The following is a 21,738-nucleotide window of genomic DNA, read 5'->3' as shown; positions in this document are numbered from 1 at the left end:
TTGAAGCTGGAATTTCTGTGCAGCAGTAGACTTTTAATCACCAAAGTCCCCCTTGGGTCTTGCAGTGGCTCAGACTTTGATAGTGATGGGTCACGTATGGTCTTTGGAATGGCTGAACCAGGATGGAGAAATCTGGCAGCTTAGTTCCCGCTAGGAGATTTGAGACAGAAAATAGTAGTAAAAATCTAGAATAAGCTAGAAATATAATGTAGTCAGTAATAAGCCAGAAAAGTGGACCAGCAAATAGCTAGTAGAAAATGGCATTGATACATAGGATCAAATGAGCAGATTGATAAAAAAAATGTAATCTTGGCAAGGTTCCAATCCATACACATCACTAGGGACAATATAGTCATAAAAACAACTTTAGCTTAATGAAGCAGTTTTAGTGTATAGATCAGGCCCCTGAAGTCTCACCCCTCAATTCTTCACCATTTAGGAGTTAAATCACTTTTGTTTCTGTTTATGCAGCCGTAGCCACACCTCCACTGACTGTGACTCACATAGCCTGCATGAAAAGAAATGGTTTCACTTTCAGTCAGATGTAACTTACTTTAAACGTTTTTATTTCCTGTTCTGTAAATTGAACTCTTATTACATACAAGAGGCTCCTGCACGGTCTAGAAAGCTATTAACAGAGCAGGAGATAAGAAATTAAAATTAAACAGTATTTTCAATACAGTAAGTGTAAACATTAGATGACTCTTTGCAGGAAGTGTTGGAAGGCTGTGTAAGTCACATGCAGGGTAGTGTGACTAGGGCTGTATAAACAAAGTAATTTAACTCCCAAATGGCAGAGAATTGAGCAGTGAGAATGCAGTGGTATGATCTACACACCAAAACTGCTTCATTAAGCTAAAGTTGTTTTGGTGACTATAGTGTCCCTTTAATCCCTTAAGGACACGTGACATGTGTGACATGTCATGATACCCTTTTATTCCAGAAGTTTGGTCCTTAAGGGGTTAAATATGAGAATTCCACTATATAGCAAATTACACATAAAGCACTTAAGTACCCAAATGATAGAGCTATACTAAAATGTGTGAACTTATATAAGGCTAACATGACTCCTTCCAATGCCACATAGCAATCAAATATAGTTGAAATAAAGTGCACAAATACATGTAAATTGTGGGATTATTATTATTTATTATTATATTTACTAGTTACATCAAGGATAGCTGGGATAATGTTATACTTCTGGGATCAGACCAAGGTAGGGCAGCAATGGAGATAAATTAGCTCAGATGGGCACTAGGCAAGCATTGCCCTTCATAGTGCCAGGATAGCTAAACTATACCTCAATGCCAATGCTTAGAGATTACATCAACAGCTTACTACTAATTTAATGCTATAGTTATTTATATACATATAAATGGATTTAAAATAATGATCATAATACAAGAAAACACAGTTTGAAAACTGCAAAATGACAAATAGACAATGCCAAAGTTCATACACAAAGCAAATATACTAGGGCATACTTATTCTTGTCTACATTGCTGGGAGAAAAAAACAAAAATCTACATTCAAAAAGTGTGTACCTGTGTTTGGTGAGAAATTCAATAGAAGAGTACACAATTACTTAAAGGTTACTTAAATGTAAGTTAGTACAAAGAGCTTTTATTTATTAATGGCATTGTTGAACCTCTACATCCAGATGCTGATATTACGTTTGAGAGACAGCGTGATTAAAATGGGAGAAGAGTTGGAGAATGCCGCAGATTCCGAGGCTCGAGAGAAAGAGAATGCCAAGTATTATCAAATCCGTATGGAAGAGATGAAAGCTGAAATGAATGAGCTGCTGCAGAGAGAAATGGAAGCATGTCGCAGACGTGTAGAGTTGGTAAGTCAGATGATTCCATGTTATGTTATGATCCACTGTGAGATAGCTACAGATGTCACCTTCAGCCTGCTGTCATTGTCTATCACACATCTAAATGTACCCAAAGAAAAGAACTGCAGCCAATGCCTTTATTTTTATGTAAAGACTGTTCAATAATAAATGTCGAGATTACTCTTTAAGTGAGACTTTTTAATGATAAATGCTGAGGTGACTCTAAGGATATGTGAGAAATAAGGAAAAAGAAAATATCTAGAAAAAACTGTCAATAAAGTTTATTGTAAAGCAACAATGAAAGCAATACATATACTGAAGTTGAAATGGCGTGGCACTCTTGGGAAAAAGATATAGGATGCACCTCTTGGTAATCCGTAGCAGTTGCCTGCAACCTCTTAATGGGTACAATATAAAGCAAAATCTACTGGTTCAACAGGTACCGTGCAAAGTGCAATTTATTAAGGCAGTGAACACAACAAAATACAACTTTTTGATCCAATGGCCTTAATCATGTATAAAGAATCTATAGACAACTAACAGTGTAAGTACCTGCAATTGGTACTTTGGCAATTTGGTTCCAAATTGCAGGTATTTAACTATTTGTTCTCTATAGATTCTTTATACATGATTAAGGCCATTTGGCTAAAATGTTGTATTATGTTGTGCCTAAATAAATTGCCTTTTGCATCCGACTTGTTGAACCCATGGATTTTGCATTATACAGCAGTACATATACTCAAGGTATATTAATTGGAGGTTCCAACCCTGGTGTTGTAAACTGCTAACAATGAAAATAATGATGCAGAAAAAGTACAGTTCCCAAAGGAATAGTCAGAAAAGGGAACAGATAAATGAGAATGTCAAAGTGCAAATAGTGCAGGCAAGCCACTGGAAAATGGGAAACACTCCCTGAATACCTCTAATAAAAGCCAAGTGTAAAACTGTATAACACACAAGTTCAAATACACAGGTAAAAATACAGTGCAGGGCACCACAAGCACAATATATATTGTGGTTATAGTTACCAACAATGTCGAGATGAGGACCAGACTCACATATAAAAGATAAACAAAAAAAAACATAGTGCAAAACTTTAATATGCACAAAAATTATAAAACGAAAGTGGGAACACTCACAAAAGTAGAGGCACAACTGAAATAAATCAATATGTGCACAAGCGCCTGTTGCCTCAAAATAGGCTTAATCCCCAGGAACAACAGTCAGCTAGTGAGATCTCATTGCAGCTTCCTTCTGGGACTCCTGCCCAGCAGTATTTTAGATATGGACTCTCTGTTTCCTGACTACCTGAGAAGGAAGTTGCAATGAGACCTCACTAGCTGATTGGAACACATCGGGAGAGGCGATCAGATCGTAGGAGCAAGAGAACGTGGTTCTTTGTCCTCAGTCCTTTATAGGCAAAATTACATCATAACTTTTAATTTAGACTCTGGCCACATAAGGAAACTCCCCATATAAGGACCCTACCCCCAAATCTCCCTATACAGCACATTCCAGAGTCCTCATGGTACAGAATAGCAAACCCCATCTGTTCCTTTTAACCCATTAGACAGTCACACCTTAATATTTATTTGAATAGGATTATATAGAATATGTAATATTCTACAGTTCCCTCTGTTTATGGTTTACTTATAAACCATAACAAAATGTTATTTGCCTGTCCATTCATATATAAATCGTATCATATTCATATCACAGTCGTTGGGTATAAGAAGAGATGTGTTCATAGCTACCCGGTATATGAGATTCCATGGAAAAATGGTGTATTACCTGGTTAACGTTTTCCTTTAGGGTATTATACTTCTGTTTAATCTTTTCTAATTCTACATTGCATTATTACTTGTAAAATGATACATATTATAGCTACACATATAACAGTAATAAATTGATGAAATAAAATATTTACAATTGATGAACCTACAGATGATTTAGCAAGTGTGTTTGTACTTTTAATTATGTCATTGCACCAAGAGGAGCTTGAAACAATTGACCATGCATGGTCTATCACCTTTAATTTACTCTGTTAATGTTCAAATTGAATTTCTGTTTTTTTTCAACTGTTTTTGTAACAAATATAATAATACTTTGTCTTTCCTAATCTCATCTGCCCTCTTTCTCCATAGAAACTCATTAGTTTGTGAAACATTTACTTGACTAGGCATATCTATCTATGTTTAGGACTCTTTGATATATTAACTACAAACACAATAGGTGGAGCAAAATATATACTTTCCTCTCTTCTCAATTGGTCCAGAAATGCTGCAAAGACAGAGAGTTATACAATAGTGCAGATAACTCACAACTATATTTAAAATATTGCTATATATAGGAATGCACTCACAAGAGTAGAGACATAAAAATAACCTGGCTCTGGTGTGGATGGCTTTAGGATCTATAAGGGTGATCCAAATCCCTCTGTGGACGGTCTGGGTACCTGGTCTGGATACCTTGTCTGGATTCCTGGAGTGTTGTAGTCTTCTCCCAGCAATTAATAGCAGGAACTCCAATAATGTAAAAAAACAAATGTATTATTAAACATATGGATAAAAGAAAATAGAAATAAATACTTCGTAAAATGTCCAATTTGTTGCCAAAACGTGTTTCGCCTGATATGGCTTCCTCAGTTGGCTTGGTTAACGTTCTCCAGTCCCTTCTGTTCTTTAAATACGTTCTAATTCGCAGTCTATCCATCGATGTCTCAGTTCTGGGTTGCGTCACTTCTGGGTTGTGACGTATCTAGTCATGTGGTTATGTGATGTAATTGAAACGCACCTCGCGTTTCATTTGATCGGCAGCACGCGTCCATTCAGATCTTTGAGTCTTTGGAACGCACTTTGCATTCCATTCAGCTGATAAGTTATAACAATAAAAGTCCTGTATCTCTATGCAGTCTTATTTTACATCAAAATCATGTACATATTAAATTATTATATTGGAAACATATGTATGTCTGTTAAACACCCCTATTCCAGTTTCATCCTCACATATATAAAGATGAAAAAATGTACAAACGACTAATATTTAAAGTGATTGTGTAGCCATAATATATGTGCCTCAGCACAGTCCTATAAACCTAAAAACCCTGAACATATTGATTTATATTCTTATATTAAAAACATAAATAAATGTATAAATATCAATTGAATCACACTTTCCTCCATTTTATCCTTACATACTTAAAAATCACAAATAGCTTATATTTAAAGTGACAGTGCAATCATGGTGGTAACAAACTGTAATTCAAATTGAATATATACAATCATTATGATTACACTGTCACTTTAATATTATATTTTCTTTTCTGTCTATTTCCTCGCTTTAAGATTGAATCTTGTGTAAGATCACACTGCCACTTTAAGGAACAGGTGTTTGCACTTACATCCCATGTGGGATTGGAATTTTTTATACACATGCACTATGATTGCACTGTCACTTTAAATATAAGCTATTTGTGATTTTTAAGTATGTAAGGATAAAATGGAGGAAAGTGTGATTATCAATAGCTGTATTTGCTTGTTTGATTGGGTAACTAAAATAATAGATCAGGGTGGTGCAGTAGACATTGCTTACCTAGATTTCAGTAAGGCTTTTGACACTGTTGCACATAGAAGGCTTATCAATAAACTGCAATCTTTAAGTATGGATTCCAATATTGTAGAATGGGTAAGGCAATGGCTGAGTGACAGGCAACAGAGGGTTGTAGTCAATGGAGTATACTCGAAGCTTGAGTTGTCACCAGTGGGGTACCTCAGGGTTCTGTACTTGGACCCATTCTCTTTAATATTTTTATTAGTGATATTGCATAAGGACTTGATGGTAATGTATGTCTTTTTGCTGATGATACTAAGATATGTAACAGGGTTGATGTTCCAGGAGGGATAAGCCAAATGGCAAATTATTTAGGTAAACTAGAAAAATGGTCAGAGTTGTGGCAACTGACATTTAATGTGGATAAGTGCAAGATAATGCATCTTGGACGTAAAAACCCAAGGGCAGAGTACAGAATATTTGATAGAGTCCTAACCTCAACATCTGAGGAAAGGGATTTAGGAGTGATTATTTCTGATGACTTAAAGGTAGGCAGACAATGTAATAGAGCAGCAGGAAATGCGATCAGAATGCTTGGTTGTATAGGGAGAGGTATTAGCAGCAGAAAGAGGGAAGTGCTCATGCCATTGTACAGAACACCAGTGAGACCTCACTTGGAGTATTGTACGCAGTACTGGAGACCGTATCTTCAGAAGGATATTGATACTTTAGAGAGGGCTACTAAACTGGTTCCTGGATTGCAGGATAAAACTTACCAGGAAAGAGTAAAGGATCTTAACATGTATAGCTTGGAGGAAAGACGAGACAGGGGGGATATGATAGAAACATTTAAATACATAAAGGGAATCAACACAATAAAGGAAGAGACTATATTTAAAAGAAGAAAAACTACCACAACACAAGGACAAAGTCTTAAATTAGAGGGACAAATGTTTAAAAATAATATCAGGAAGTATTACTTTACTGAGAGGGTAGTGGATGCATGGAATAGCCTTCCAGCTGAAGTGGTAGAGGTTAACACAGTAAAGGAGTTTAAGCATGCGTGGGATAGGCATAAGGCTATCCTAACTATAAGATAAGGCCAGGGACTAATGAAAGTATTTAGAAAATTGGGCAGACTAGATGGGCCGAATGGTTCTTATCTGCCGTCACATTCTATGTTTCTATGTTTCTACTCATACAAACTTGCCCACAATTGACTATCTGTATAGTTGCTATTAAACACAAAATCAAGTTGACTTTTTGACTTTTCCCTGCAATATCAGTAACAAAACCCATTATTACTCCCCAGACAAGATTATCTTTAATGCACGACACAGTGCAGCTGCGCACTGTGGATTTGTGCCAATCTCTGCCACGTGCTTGCTTGGAGAATACACATTGTATCTTGTGCTGATTTCTTTATAACATGTGCTTTTGTCTTTTGTATAAAATAATCTTGGAACAGTCTTTGTGATTTGAAAAAAAATATCTTCATATAAACACACGGTTCTTTTCTTTCTCTGGTTGTACACACTTCAATTCAAGCTGCTTTCACAAAGAGTAATTCGATTTGTCCTCTCTCTCTTCCTCTGCACTACTCTTCCCCCCTTAATGGGAGTGTGAAAGCCCAGAAAAGTCTGGCTGGCTCGTCAATGTAATAACTGGTCTATGTTTTCTCGGTTAAATAATCGTTTTTTTATATAGATATATATTCTTTGGTTAAAGTCTCACTACATTAATATATGTCCAAATTAATGAAAAGTAATAATACGTAATCTGACGTTGTTTATAAAAAAATATAATTTCAAAACCGTTGGCAACAAAAGTGAGAATACCCCTAAGTGAAAATGTCCAAATTGGGCCCAAAGTGTCAATATTTTGTGTGGCTACCAATATGTTCCAGCACTGCCTTAACCCTCATGGGCATGGAGTTTACCAGAGCTTCACAGGTTGCCACTGGAGTCCTCTTCTACTCCTCCATGACGACATCACGGAGCTGGTGGATGTTTTATTTCAGGATGACCCACAGATGCTCCATAGGGTTTAGGTCTGGAGACATGCTTGGCCAGTCCATCACCTTTATCTTCAGCTTCTTTAGGAAGGCAGTGGTCGTCTTGGAGGTGTGTTTCAGGTCATTATCACATTGAAATACTGCCCTGCGGCCCAGTCTCCGAAGGAAGGGGATCATTCTCTGCTTCAGGATGTCACAGTACATGTTGGCATTTATGGTTCCCTCAATGAACTATAGCTCCCCAGTGCTGGAAGCACTCATGCAGGCCCAGACCATGACACTCCCACCACCATGCTTGATTGTAGGCAAGACACACTTGTCTTTGTACTCCTCACCTGGTTGCCGCCACACACGCTTGACACCATCTGAACCAAATAAGTTTATTTTGGTCTCATTGGACCACAGGACCAGGATCAATGTCCTTAGTCTGCTTGTCTTCAGCAAACTGTTTGCGGGCTTTCTTGTGCATCATCTTTAGAAGAGGCTTCCTTCTGGGATGACAGCCATGCAGACCAATTTGATGCAGTGTGCGGCATATGGTGTGAACACTGACAGGCTGACCCCCCATGTCTCCAACATCTGCAGAAATGCTGGCAGCTCTCATACTTTATTTTCCAAAGACAACCTCTGGATATGACGCTGAGCATGTGCACTCAACTTCTTTAGTCGACCATGGCAAGGCCTGTTCTGAGTGGAACCTGTCCTGTGAAACCGCTGTATGGTCTTGCCCACCGTGCTGCAGCTCAATTTCATGGTATTGGCAATCATCTTATAGCCTAGACCATCTCTATCTAGAGCAACAATTCTTTTTTTCAGAACTTCAGAGATTTCTTTGCCATGAGGTGCCATGTTGAACTTCCAGTGACCAGTATGAGAGAGTGTGAGAGCGATAACACCAAATTTAACACACCTGCTCCCCATTCACACCTGAGACTCTGTAACACTAACGAGTCACATAACACTGGGGAGGGAAAATGGCTAATTGCGCCCAATTTGGACATTTCCATTTAGGGGTGTACTCACTTTTGTTGCCAAGGATTTAGACATTAGTGGCTGTGTGTTGAGTTATTTAGAGGGGCCAGCAAATTTACACTGTTATATAGGCTGTACACTTACTACTTTACATTGTAGCAGAATGTTATTTCTTCAGTATTGTCACATGAAAAGATATAATAAAATATTTACAAAAATGTGAGGGGTGCATATATATATATATATATATATGCACCCCTCACATTTTTGTAAATATTTTATTATATATATATATATCTATGCACGCAACATACTTGAAGAGTGCACGTGACTTATTTCTGGTGATGAAAGGGTTAAAATTCCCTAGACTGGAAATAATGATAAAAATTCCAACTAATTCCACACCCATTTAATTATAATAATATAAATATTATTATTTTATAACGCTGCCACCATCAAGACAATTTATAAATGGGTTGTCTTTATTACCCCACGCAAATTTGACTAAAAAAAACCCCACAAAATACAGTTTACCACAATACCTATGTGATTTCAAATTACTCATAAATTGTTGTAAACCAGTAACCTGTAACCAAGTAACATGAATGTTTACCAGACAAAGGAAGAACTTAATCAAGGAATATTTGTTATGAACAAACAATAGTCACAGTGCATACAAAAATAATGACTAACAAATTATTTACACCAATCAACAAATAAAAATAAAAATGAGAAATGAATAGATATAATAATCACTCACTCACTGAGGTTTTAAAAAGTAACAGTGTCATCTGCCCCATAGAGGTTCTGGCAAGGAAACTTAGCAAATTACACAAAATAAGATCTTGGTCCTTGTAAGCAGACTTAACATTTGCCCATCAATTACATTTATAGCTCCTTTATTAATCTCAGGTTTCCAAGTTGCCCCAGAGGTGGTATAGCTGGAGGGAATGTGATCTCCCCCTTGTGTTCTAAATCAACATCAATCCAAATAGAAACTTTTGATTTTATCTCCTCTTCTGTGCATGCCACAGAAATTAAAATTGCATCTATGACTTTGTTGCAGTTTTTCCATTCCATAGATATGTCCAATTTCATACTTATGACCTAATACAATGGACTTCAAAATTCCTTCCAAACAGCTTAAGTTGCGCTAGCCATATATATATATATACTCTTTTTGTATGGTGTGCTTCCCTCATTCTGAATATGCACAAAAGAAGGCATGATTATTCTTCTGTGGGTTATTATTCATGTTTCTTTTGGATATGACACTGGAACACATTCTCTTGAATGCTAATGGACATTAACATATCAAAAGAACACACTATCTAAGAGGAGATACAGGCATATGATAGAAGCCAGTTGTTTACATTGAAATCAGACTTACAGGCAACTCATGTGTAATATTTCACAACTTGCAGAGGAGCTCTGGTTGGAGTCACAGCTTCAGAGAGGAAGAATTCCATGTTGTAAATCTTCTGACATCTATATAATTTCATCAATCCTCTACAATCAAAATGGCCATATCACCTCTACCATTTAGCCAATTCATGTATGCACTACACAAATCACATTGCATAACACATTTCTATAGTACAACAATGGGTTACGCACCCTTGGAGTGACATGATAACTGAAGGAAAAATAAAAATAACTTCCCAGCAATCCAAGGCAGGACAGATGCAAGATTTAGGTGCAAAACAAAAAAAAATTATCATAAAGAGAAAACATTTAGGGCTAGATACCATTAAATGAACTAAGTTTATCTCATTTACCGGAATCTAACCCTAAGTTATTTTACTTTATACAGGTTTATACTAATGTGAGAATTTATGGTTAATTTAAAATTAAAGGACTGAGTAGCTGAACTGAAAGCATAACTGACTTAAAGAACTATGCCAGTTTGGCTATTTTGACTTTAAGTATGAAAGCCACTTTGAATTTTTACTTTGACGAATAACACTGTTAGATTTACCTCAACAGCTAATTAGCCCTGTTACAATAAAGGGGAAACTATCCAGTTTTGTAATAAGTTTGAATCCAAAATGAAGAAAAAGCTGAATTGGAAAGGTTTCTCACCTCCACCATATTGGCCTAAATTTTGCAATTCTGTAATTGATTCTCCCTAATTCATTATCTGGGGAATAAACCCCTATATGTTCCACGTTTGGCTCCTTAAAGTGATTTAACCCTGATTTATACTTTGTATGTTTCAATCCCCCTTCCTAAGCTGCACCTGAAATTGAAAATAATAATAGTAATAATAATAATAATAAAACTCAATCTACAAATCTATCCCTTTCCACATGAATATAATAGGTCATGTTAATGAATGCCATTAGAAACAATGAGGGATGTTTTTGTGAGCCAGCATATTATGAAGAGTACTCCTAACAAATACAGGAATCTTTTCCCTTAAGAGCATATGTTTAAGGATTTTTCTTTTAAGTAAAATTCAGCTCTTATGTAATCAACATCACTGTGTCTTTAAATTTTGTTTTGATGTTCTCTCTTCTGATCTTTTTTACAAAAAGAAAAATAATTACCTGGCAGCATATTTAAGAATCATGCTCAAGACTCAAAATCTTAATGCTTGCCTGCTCTCGTTTCCCCTCCTTTCAGTGTATATACACAAATGAATTCAACATCACACATAAGAGAGTGTCTGCACATGTTCAGCTGATATTATTGATTTATTTAGTATATCTGAGAGTGTGTCTGTACATTTATCAAAAGACAGACTTAATAAACAGCATAAGGGTCAGAGAGAGCTGTACTCCAGAAAACACACTCATGTCTTAATCAAAACATGCAGAGGCACACACTGAAATTATGTAATAAATATACAGATTTCATCGTCCAAAGCCTTCACAAAGAGTGTAAAGGTCCATGTGGCATATGGCTATGATCAATCTAAATGTACCAATGTCTATTCTCAAAAGCACAGATATGACATTATCTACAAATTGATAAGTTGATAAAATAATCAGCTGTATAGACTCAATTTTGGAGAATATAAAATTCCTAGCAGTCTCATACAATGTCACGCAGCATACACACACATCACTAGTAGACAATATAAAATGAACAACAAAATACTAGTTTATTTATTTAGTAGAAAAAAATATCACTATCAATAATAGTTCATAAGTGTAAGGGGTGTGTGTGCGTGCGTGCGTGCGTGTGTGTGAAATAAAGATTAAACACCTTTGTAGCTTTGTACCAATTTTCCTTCCATTATCATTAAAAATATAGACTGTCAATCTCCAGTCACTCACTAATGCAAAGCACCAAAACTACAACACTATAGAATATCCATGAACAAAATGCCTCCTTGCATGAATAGAATTGCACAAACTGACTTCAAGGAGCAGTAAGTGCCCCTCCTTATCCAGTATAAAAAATATTACAATCTGGAAGGCACACCATCCTCTGAGGTACCATATTTTCTCCAGTATTATATTTATAGGCTGCCCCTTGGATATTTGGAATGACTCATAATTTTGTCCTGAGCTGCATGTTTTATCCTTTCTCTGCTTGAGACAGAGGCAACCAATCAACTTGAGACTCGGCCCTGAAGGACACAAACAAGTTATGCTTCGCACTTCACTGCTTTTTGCTGCTGTGTGCGTCCTGGAGCCTTCTCATATAATCCACATTTTTTATTTGACCCTCTGAGCAATTAGATTAGTTGTGTTCGAGGTGCTGTATTTTCTTTCAACCTGTAAATCATGTAACTAAGCTCATTATGCAGTAAGCACATAATAGCATTTCATTTAGCTTTGAAATGTGGTGCTGAATTTTGCTCACAAGCCTTAGGACACATTAAGGATGTTTTTTAGTTTTACATGTAACTCAGAAGTTCTCAATGCAGCCTGTCTGTGTAAAAAACATACTGTACTCACAGTAAGAAAATGAATAATCTAATATTAGGAGACAAAGCAAATGCATTACAGCAATAACCACAAATATTCATGTATTCTAAATGATTGTAATATTTTTTTTTTTTTAGTTTCAACTGCAAATAATTTAAATATGATATATGCATTACACCTGGTATTCATTCTATTATAATGCCATTATTATTATCATATTGAATCAACGAAATATGAAGGTAATCCCCCAAAACTCACCAACTTATCACTCTGAGGTTTATGTAATAAACCACATTAAACAAAATGGGCCAAAATAATCACATATGTGGTTAAGTCTGAGATATGTGTTGGATATTCACTAAAACCACCTCAAAAACAACTTCACATCTGCAGGTCATTGAAAAAAAAAAAAGCATTTGCATCGTCCTTTAAAGTCATTACCAGGTCAGGTACAGCTGGATTTGATCAACAGAAATAGGGAATTATATGAAAATCTGGTTTACTGCACTAAAATTGAAACAATCACCATGGAGATCGGTGGAATATTGCATTGCTGACTCCACCCTTTTTCCACTTTGCATCAATTGTCAGAATACGCACTTTTTACACATAACCCTTATAGTGTTTTCGTGTACTTTGAAGCTACTTGGAAATGATAATCTACCATTTTGATACCCAGGTTACACAGATTACACTACAGTATTACCCTGTTCCTATTATTTCAATCTTTCTCACAGTATGTATTCTATGCCATTACAAGTGTGTAACTTGTATATCAAGATCTGATATACTTCACTTTATTTTAATCTCGTAATGGGATTAAGGAACATGAAATGGAATTTGATGACATTGAAAGATGTGAGCCATACCAAGTGCACATGCTAAAAGGCATAATCCACAAGGGTTTCCATTGGCAGCATAGTTATAGATTATTGATAGATATTAGCAACTCAAGTTGATAAATAGTTCTATAGAATTTCAACTATATTTTCCTAACTCACTTTGATTCACTGTACAATATAACAAAATAGTTTATTTTCTTTCCTCTGTACAATTCTCCACACAAAGGACTATTTGCATGGCAGTGAGATTTCTATTGAGCTGTCATGATCCATTTTGATTTCCTGCACAGTTGAAGCGGAATGTGTCAGAATAGATCTTCCTTTATAGATTTTTCTAAGTGATTCAATTATTCGGGCCCAATATCTCTGCATAACTTTCCTTGAACCTTTCTGTCTGCAACAAAGAACCATAGATAACACAGATGTATGCATATATTTATGCTAGTAATATAGTTTACATTGAACATAATACATTTTATATATTTTTTATAATATATTTCTGATGACGTTGAAAGTATTGCAATTATGTTATGTTACAAATAATATTAAATATTAAATATTAACCAAGTCATGGTCATCCCTAAAATATATGCATAAATCTATAAATTACCTTATATTTTTTCTTTCTTTCTTTCATTCTTTTCTTCTTTTCTTCTTTCTTTCCTTCCTGTTTTCTTTCATTCTTTCTTTCTTTCCTTCTTTCCTTCTTTCTTTCTTTCTTTCTTTCTTTCCTTCCTTCTTTCTTTCTTTTTTCTTTCTTTCTTTCTTTTTCTTTCTTTCTTTCTTTCCTTATTTCCTTCTTTCTTTCCTCTCTCCTTCTCTCCTTCTTTCCTTCTTTCCTTCTTTCTTTCCTTCTTTCCTTCCTTCTTTCCTTCTTTCCTTTCCTCCTTTCCTTTCCTCCTTTCCTTTCGTTTCGTTTCGTTTCCTTTTCTTTTCTATCCTCCCTCCATTCCTCCCCTCCCTCTCGTAAACAAGCTAAATTTAGCATAACTGCCATTCTCGACTGTTTATCTGGACATTATAATTTAGCAGTATTATACAAGTTTTTATAATGAAATTATATCTTCTGCCTTCAAAACACTGTGACCTTTCTGTACTTTGAAGAATACGCAATCAGGAGACTAAATGCCAAGCACTTTATATCAAATAAATCAATGATCATCAAAATAAAGAGAACTAAAGAGCTATGGAAGCACATTGTATTCATATTTCCAACTCTACCATTTACTGATAAAATGATACTAGTCGTTTTGTTATGAATGCTTTCAAAATAATCTGTATTGTTCCCGTTGAATTCAGTTATCTGTAAGTCTTGTTCAGAAAATATAAAAGACATGCACACAGTGAAAATTATTACATTTGTTTTTCTTATTTGAAAAAAAACAAACATGTTTTAATTATAATTAAAAAAAAAAAAAAACTAGTATTTTGAAGAGGAAATTGGACTTAGTTTTTATAGACATGTTTAGTATAGACACAGAATAATACTCTATTCACTACTTAATATATTGAATCCTTTTTCAATTAGAATATGGAAAGATATTCTAATTAAAGAAACATTTTCCAGTTGTAAATTTTGCTTTTAGGAATCAAACACACATTGCGTACCTAAGTGTTTTCCCTATTAAAAATATGAACACAGTTCTAAATAGCTCATTTGTAAAATCTCAAACTATCAGCAGCACTGGTATACACAGGAATAGAGACAATGCGCCAACACATATTTGTATATATAAACATGTATACAGGGACAGCTCTGACTTTCTTCATTGTTATCCAAATCATGAAGATGCAAACAGGACCGCTGACAATTTAGGAAACTGCACCCTACTCAGGCAGGCACTTGCCTAGTCAGTACGCCCTTGGCAACTGACTATCATCACTGTTGTGATGCAAGAAATATTGCATATATTATATAGACATGAACAGCACTATAACACTGCTCATGTCCATATATCATTAGTAGAACAGGTTTTTTGTTTTGTTTTTTTAGCAAATCTATTTTACATGGCCTGTTAGGGGAGGTGAGTTCTGTAATATGTGAATCTGTAGGCATGGCAACTAGACTGTTGCTTCCAAATTCAATGAGGAATTTGTTCTTATGCCCTTGTGGATAAATTGCACAATATATTTTTTATTTCTCTTTTTATTTTTCAGAATATAACATAGGTGCAAATGTTACCAGAGTTGCATAACGACGCCACTATAAAATGTGGTGTTTGCTTCTAGTCTGTATTGAACAAAAGCCCTATATTTAAATAGATTTTATATTATCCCTAGTGGCTATCTCCAGCCATATCACATAGAATTAAAAAAAATATATATTACCCTTAAATGTTCTACAAGTTAAAAGTTCAAAGCCTCCCACATAATTTATGAAGAGACATTGTATAACATTTTATTTGCTCAAACTAATATTTAGTTATAAAACTCTCATAATTAGTTGTGAATTAATCGTTTTAGCAAGTTGCATTGTTAATATTTTTGTTTGAATACTATTATTCCATAAGTAGGTTCTCCTGGAGCTCCTGTGTTTTGTTTTTTTTTTTTAATGAAACTAAAACACACTTGGCATTCCAAGGATCAAGTTGCTTCATGCAAGCCCACAGACCAGGAAATATAACTTATTTAAGGAAGCATACAACTGGATTACATAGCATACAAGAGCAGAGATAACTTGATTTAGCAAACAATGGATTTTACGAGGAGCTGACCCACATTCTTTATAGATTAACCTGTTCTCGACAACAGGATGAAGAAAGAGCAGACATCAAGTATTTACAGCCATAGTTTTGTGAGGCAGAAATGTAGAGTGAAACAGTTTTTACATACATTAAAATATTGGTACCAAGTGGTAATAGTACTCTGATGTTCAGCAACCCACAGTGTACTCCTAAATAATAGTGTATTAAATGGGGGAGGTCTGTCTCTGTGACAACCAGGTGGGGGATACACACAACATAATTGTTCAGAGTGAGCATGGGGCAGAAGCTGCTTTAAGACCATTCCATATTTATGTTCATAATTTTAAAAGCAGATGGTTTATGGGCAGATGCCCACATATTTCTATCCATGAAATGTACAAAATATTTCCAACAAAATACCCTAAAATAAAATAGAATATTCTAATGTGGGATGTAAAGTGTGAAGAAATGACTCTATTTTCCGGTATTTCTGCATATTTCGTACTTTTTCTGTTTATTTGCAATCGGCAGGTAGAACTGCCGAACAAAGACCACCCCTGGCTCACTTAACTTCAAAGCCGGCATCACTTTCACCCTCTATGTGTGCGGTCAGCGTTCGTACTGCCGAATGCCACGAGGCAGAGAAAACCGCGGCCATCTTTTTTTTTCATCAAACAAAGGCAGCGGGACTTGGTCGTCGAGTGTCTGGAACTAAAATCGGACACTCGACTTCCCGAACACCGGTCTCAATCATACGAACGCTGGAACTATAGATACCGATTAGCTAGAAGAGCGCTATTCGGTCCAAATGTGCACACGAATGAGGGGAACAATCGCTGCTAGGAGCCAGGGGAATCCATTCGGTACTTTTATTTGTTTTCCCCTTTTTTCTAAAGTGACCGGCAAAACCACACGAACCTCTGGAACTATTTTGGGCAGCCCACCCACGGTGAACTGGTCACAAAGGACTTCCATGGTTTTTGTGAACCCCTGAACCGATCTGGGTGAAATTTGGATATGTTGGTCACCCAGATCGGGGCTATCAGGGGACATAGGATTTATGGGGATACCCCATGTATAAAGGGGTGTTCCAGAAATTGGGGAAAACAGTGATTTTTCAGCCTGGAGATAATTAGGTTGTCACTGTATCAGACCTGATTATCTCCAGGACTAGGGGAGGGAACTATCTGTTTGTGTTGGGTGTGTTTATATTTTTACTGTACAGGATTGGATAAATGTTACTCCTCCCTGTGGGATGTCCCCTTGCATGGGGACCTGCATAAAAAGCCATGTATGTGAATAAAAGTTAGTGCTACTTGTATCCTGACCCTGGACTCTGACTGTTATTTGGAATTCGTATGCTTTACCAAGGGAATTATCTGGTGAAGCTGTTTGTATGTCGTTTGGATTTCGTGACCTGTAACTACTGAACCGAGGTCTCTCTACACTAGATTCAGACCGTTCGGGAAGAAACTACCGAAAGAGCGTTGGCTAGACTTGGTTTCCTTACATAAAGGTTCACACAAATATTTAAACTGTCTTCATTCCTGTCTTAGGGGAGTATGATACCAAGTGCACTTTATTTTCCCTGTGGATGTTTTACTAAAAACTAATTGCACAATACCGATAATCTGTTTTCATCTTCTCCTAGTGGTGTCGAAATATAGTCAGTGTTTTACTGTTTATCTAAGATTATGGATGTTAAGTGAGTTAAATTGTGAGCAATAATTGTGTGTTTTCTTTTCCTTGAAGGGTGAAAAGTCGAATCACTTTTTAATTTTTATGTATCATAATGTTTTGCTATGTTTTCTAGTTAATGATACTTAATGAGTATGCAACATCTGGTAGGAGAAAGTACTATACTGCTGTTGACCTCCACTATCCTAAATGACCTTGGTGCTCACCTTGCAGAAACATGCTTCAGTAATCATTTACCTCTACTATACATGGGTTTTATCGCTATAATTAAGACAGTCATATTGTAAATTATGATCAAAATAGGATAATGCAATATTGGTTCCCATGGGAATCTTGGTAAATCAATATTTTTCAGCTTAAAATAATATACTATGTGAAAGCCGAGAGCAATTCAATTTGTGCTGCACAACTAGCTGAGTGTGCATATTATACAGAAACAAGCCTGATCAAATATACAGCCAATGACATAACAATTAGAGGTCAGTAAAGGTTATGAATTCCTTCAGGAAGATTTGCAGTATTGCTATGCACCATGCAGCTCAAGCAAGGAACCCTTACATTCTAAGTCTATACAATTTACAACATAGTGCCACATTAATTGGACAACACAGACTGGAGATAATGCATTGCGTATATATATTTAAAATGGTTAAAAAAAAAGAAGAAAAGTATATAAATACATTTCCTCCTCTAAACATTTCCTTGGTAAATAATGTCTCATAATGCTGCGTAGAAACAAGGAAATGATTGAACAATTTCAGCCAATCACTGTGATCTCATGTCATGATCTGCATGTGCAGGTGATGCTAGTGCCATGATATATATATATATATATATATATATATATATATATATATGCACTCATGACACTCAAGATATCAAACAGAAAAAAAATCTCAAAATATATATATAGAGAGAAAGAGAGAGAGAGAATTTAACATTTTTATACATGAGGTTTGTTCTAAAGCTTAGTGGGTAGCAGGACATGTTTGTTTTTAAATACAGATTATAATCACCCCCGCCCACTATAAGAGGGTTGTAGCGGAGCTGCAATATCTACATCAATATCTCTGCTGGTAGACTTGTACAATATCCAAGAAAAGCATAGCTCGGCAATCCTATCCAAATTCCCCAATAACCGGAAGATACACAGCTTTGGGAGTCAACTGATTTATATTGAGCCACAGCTGGCTTTTATACAATTCCCCATGCAAATGTTTTTTTTAATTACATTACAGGGGTTTTCCCCTGGTGGACCTAGGTGGGGACAGGGAACAAAGACATATTCCCCAGACTCCTTTTCTGTACTTGGAAGATAATTGAGTAAGGACAATTTTTTAAATTAGATTATCTTCCAGAAAGTTAAACAATATTTCAAACCATCATAACTCCTATAATATTAGTCAGAACTCCACGAATACGAGATACTTCACGGAATAGCAGGGATCTGAGCTCCCACTCTGTCGAAATACCGCTCAGATCCGTTTAAGTCCCAAAACAGTTCCATGTGGTTGCATGCTTTGACCAGTTTTCTTTAGGGAGTTTTAAACAAACTAATGCAACTGTTTGTGTAATAGGTGGTCGTGTGTCTTGTGTTCATTTGTTTCATTCAGTCGAATGCCGCTCTGTATAGGTGAAGGGGAACGAACATACGAAAAGACGGAAATTCAGAGGTGTTTGTGCCATCGAGTGTTCGATTATAGTTCCATGCGCTCTATGACCAATCACCGCTGTATGTTCTTGAGCAAAGATGGCCACCGCCACATGTTCGGTCACACGAACGGCGGCCACCCATCCGACCATTAAGAAGCTTGCAGTTTCTTGTTGTGAATATAGTCAGTTGGAGGCACACGATTCTCACTGGGTGGTCTCATGGTTCGGTGGTTGGTTTTACTGACAAACAATATGTCTTTATTCTGTTTGGGAACCCCAAATAGTTGAACCAACTCAGTCTTGCATACAAATAAGTGGCTCATTTTGCTAAAGGGGTTTATTCCAATAACAAATATTGTGACTGTAATGGCAATGAAAACCCCTTCCTATAAGTGGTCAGTGTGTCAAAGTGAAACTACTTCAAATTATCCTGTATTTTTATTTATTTTTTTAAAGTGTTAAAATGTTTGCTCTTAGTAATGTTCAATACACATATATTGAATAGAGGTTGACAAATTCCCTAACAAAAAATGGCACATGCCAGCCATCTTAAATATACTTCACGTTTGTGAAAATTACCCATATGATGTGCTTGGCTAAATTTCAGGATGCACATTTTGCATCCAATAATATCCATCCATACATCCAAAAATAGATTTGCCATTCACCTTACCTTCTACCACCACAGAACAAACTGACTTAATGGTAATTCAGTAGGGCTGTTTAGATCACAGGTCGTTTGTGAAAAATACTTTATTTCCATAAATGTTATGGTTTACATAAGAACACTTTCCATAATTAATCTGCTTAACCCCTTAACACCGCAGCCAAATGTACAAGTTGTGAACGAAACAAAACGTAAACAAAACCTGGCATTTGCGCTATATGTCTGTCCAACCGTAATTCACCTCTTTCATATTAAATGCACCCCCCCTTATTATATATTATTTTATTCAGGGGAAACAGGGCTTTCATTTAATATCAAATATTTAGCTATGAAACATAATTTAATATGAAAAAAATGGGAGAAAATAAGATTTTTTTTGATTTTTTTCGTTCTACATGACATTTTAACTGTTAATGTCATAATACTGTTTGCTTTTACTGCAATAAAATACACATATTTGTATTCAGCAAAGTCTCACGTGTAAAACAGTACCCCCTATGTACAGGTTTTATGGTGTTTTGGGAAGTTACAGGGTCAAATATAGCGTGTTACATTTGAAATTGAAATTCGCCAGATTGGTTACGTTGCCTTTGAGACTGTATAGTAGCCCAGGAAATAAATTTACACCCATAATGGCATACCATTTGCTATAGTAGACGACCCAAGGTATTGCAAATAAGCGATGTCCAGTCTTTTTTAGTAGCCATTTGGTCACAAACACTGGCCAAAGTTAGCGTTCGTATTTGTTTGTGTGTGAAAAATGCAAAAAACGCCAATTTTGGCCAGTGTTTGTGACTAAGTGGCTACTAAAAAAGACTGGACATACCCCATTTGCAATACCTTTGGTTGTCTACTATTGCAAATGGTATGCCATCATAGGGGTAATTTTCATTCTTGGGCTACCATAGGGTCATAAAGGCAACGTAAGCAATCTGGCGAATTTTAATGTGAAAAAAATTAAACACAAGCATTATATTTGACGCTGTAATTTTTGAAAACACCATAAAACCTGTACATGAGGGGTACTGTTGTACTCAGGAGACTTCGCTGAACACAAATATTTGTGTTTCAAAACAGTAAAAAGTATTGCAGCAATAATATCGTCCCTGTAAGTGCTGTTTGTGCGTGAAAAATGCAAAAAACGTCACTTTTACTAGCGATATCATGGTTGTAATACATTTTACTGTTTTGAAACACTAATATTTGTGTTCAGCGAAGTCTCCCGAGTAAAACAGTACCCCCCATGTACAGGTTTTATGGTGTCTTGGAAAGTTATAGGGTTAAATATAGTGCTAGCAAATTAAATTCCCTATACTTTCGGCATGGGTGGTCAGGCAGGTCCCGCTAATTGTAATTAATTAGAATACCTAATTATGTAAAATTATTACATAAATATATGTGTAGAATTAATATATGTATATATATACATATGTGTATATATACGTATATATATATATTTTTTTTTTAAAATATTTTTATTTATATATAGGTATATATATAGTGATATATACGTATATATTTATGTATATAGATATATATATTATTTCGTTCTACGTGTATTTTGATATAAATATATATATATTAATATCACAATACAGTTAGAACGAAATAAAACACATCTATATATTTTTTAATATTTTATTTTTAATTATTTATTTTATTTTATTTTTTTACGTATTTACATATTTATTTTTTTTATATTATTTATAAATATATATATAACAATAATTATATATATATTTAATAAGTATCAGTCTACGTGTAATTTGATATTAATATATATATATATATATATATATATATATATTAATATTTAAATACACGTCGTGTATGTGTAAATGTGTGTGTATGTGTATATATATATATATATACTTAGATCATATATATATATATAATATATATGATCTAAGTATATTTTATTTGTAACTGTCATTTTTTTTATTT

At 35.3% G+C, this 21,738-nt stretch overlaps 1 protein-coding gene across 3 annotated transcripts in view; it reads left to right on the top strand.

The window, feature by feature from the left end:
* The window catches only part of MYO18B (myosin XVIIIB), a 560,248-nt gene that overhangs the window by 449,502 nt on the left and 89,008 nt on the right, over positions 1-21,738 (top strand). For all 3 annotated transcript variants that reach the window (XM_063454642.1, XM_063454641.1, XM_063454640.1), the window contains exon 40: positions 1,661-1,846. In XM_063454642.1, coding sequence (XP_063310712.1) covers positions 1,661-1,846 — 186 coding nt within the window. The remainder of the gene's footprint in view (positions 1-1,660; positions 1,847-21,738) is intronic.

Source organism: Pelobates fuscus, chromosome 5 (genome assembly GCF_036172605.1).
Source record: "Pelobates fuscus isolate aPelFus1 chromosome 5, aPelFus1.pri, whole genome shotgun sequence".
Taxonomy (NCBI): Eukaryota; Metazoa; Chordata; class Amphibia; order Anura; family Pelobatidae; genus Pelobates; species Pelobates fuscus.
This window is presented reverse-complemented; position numbering and strand designations above follow the sequence as displayed.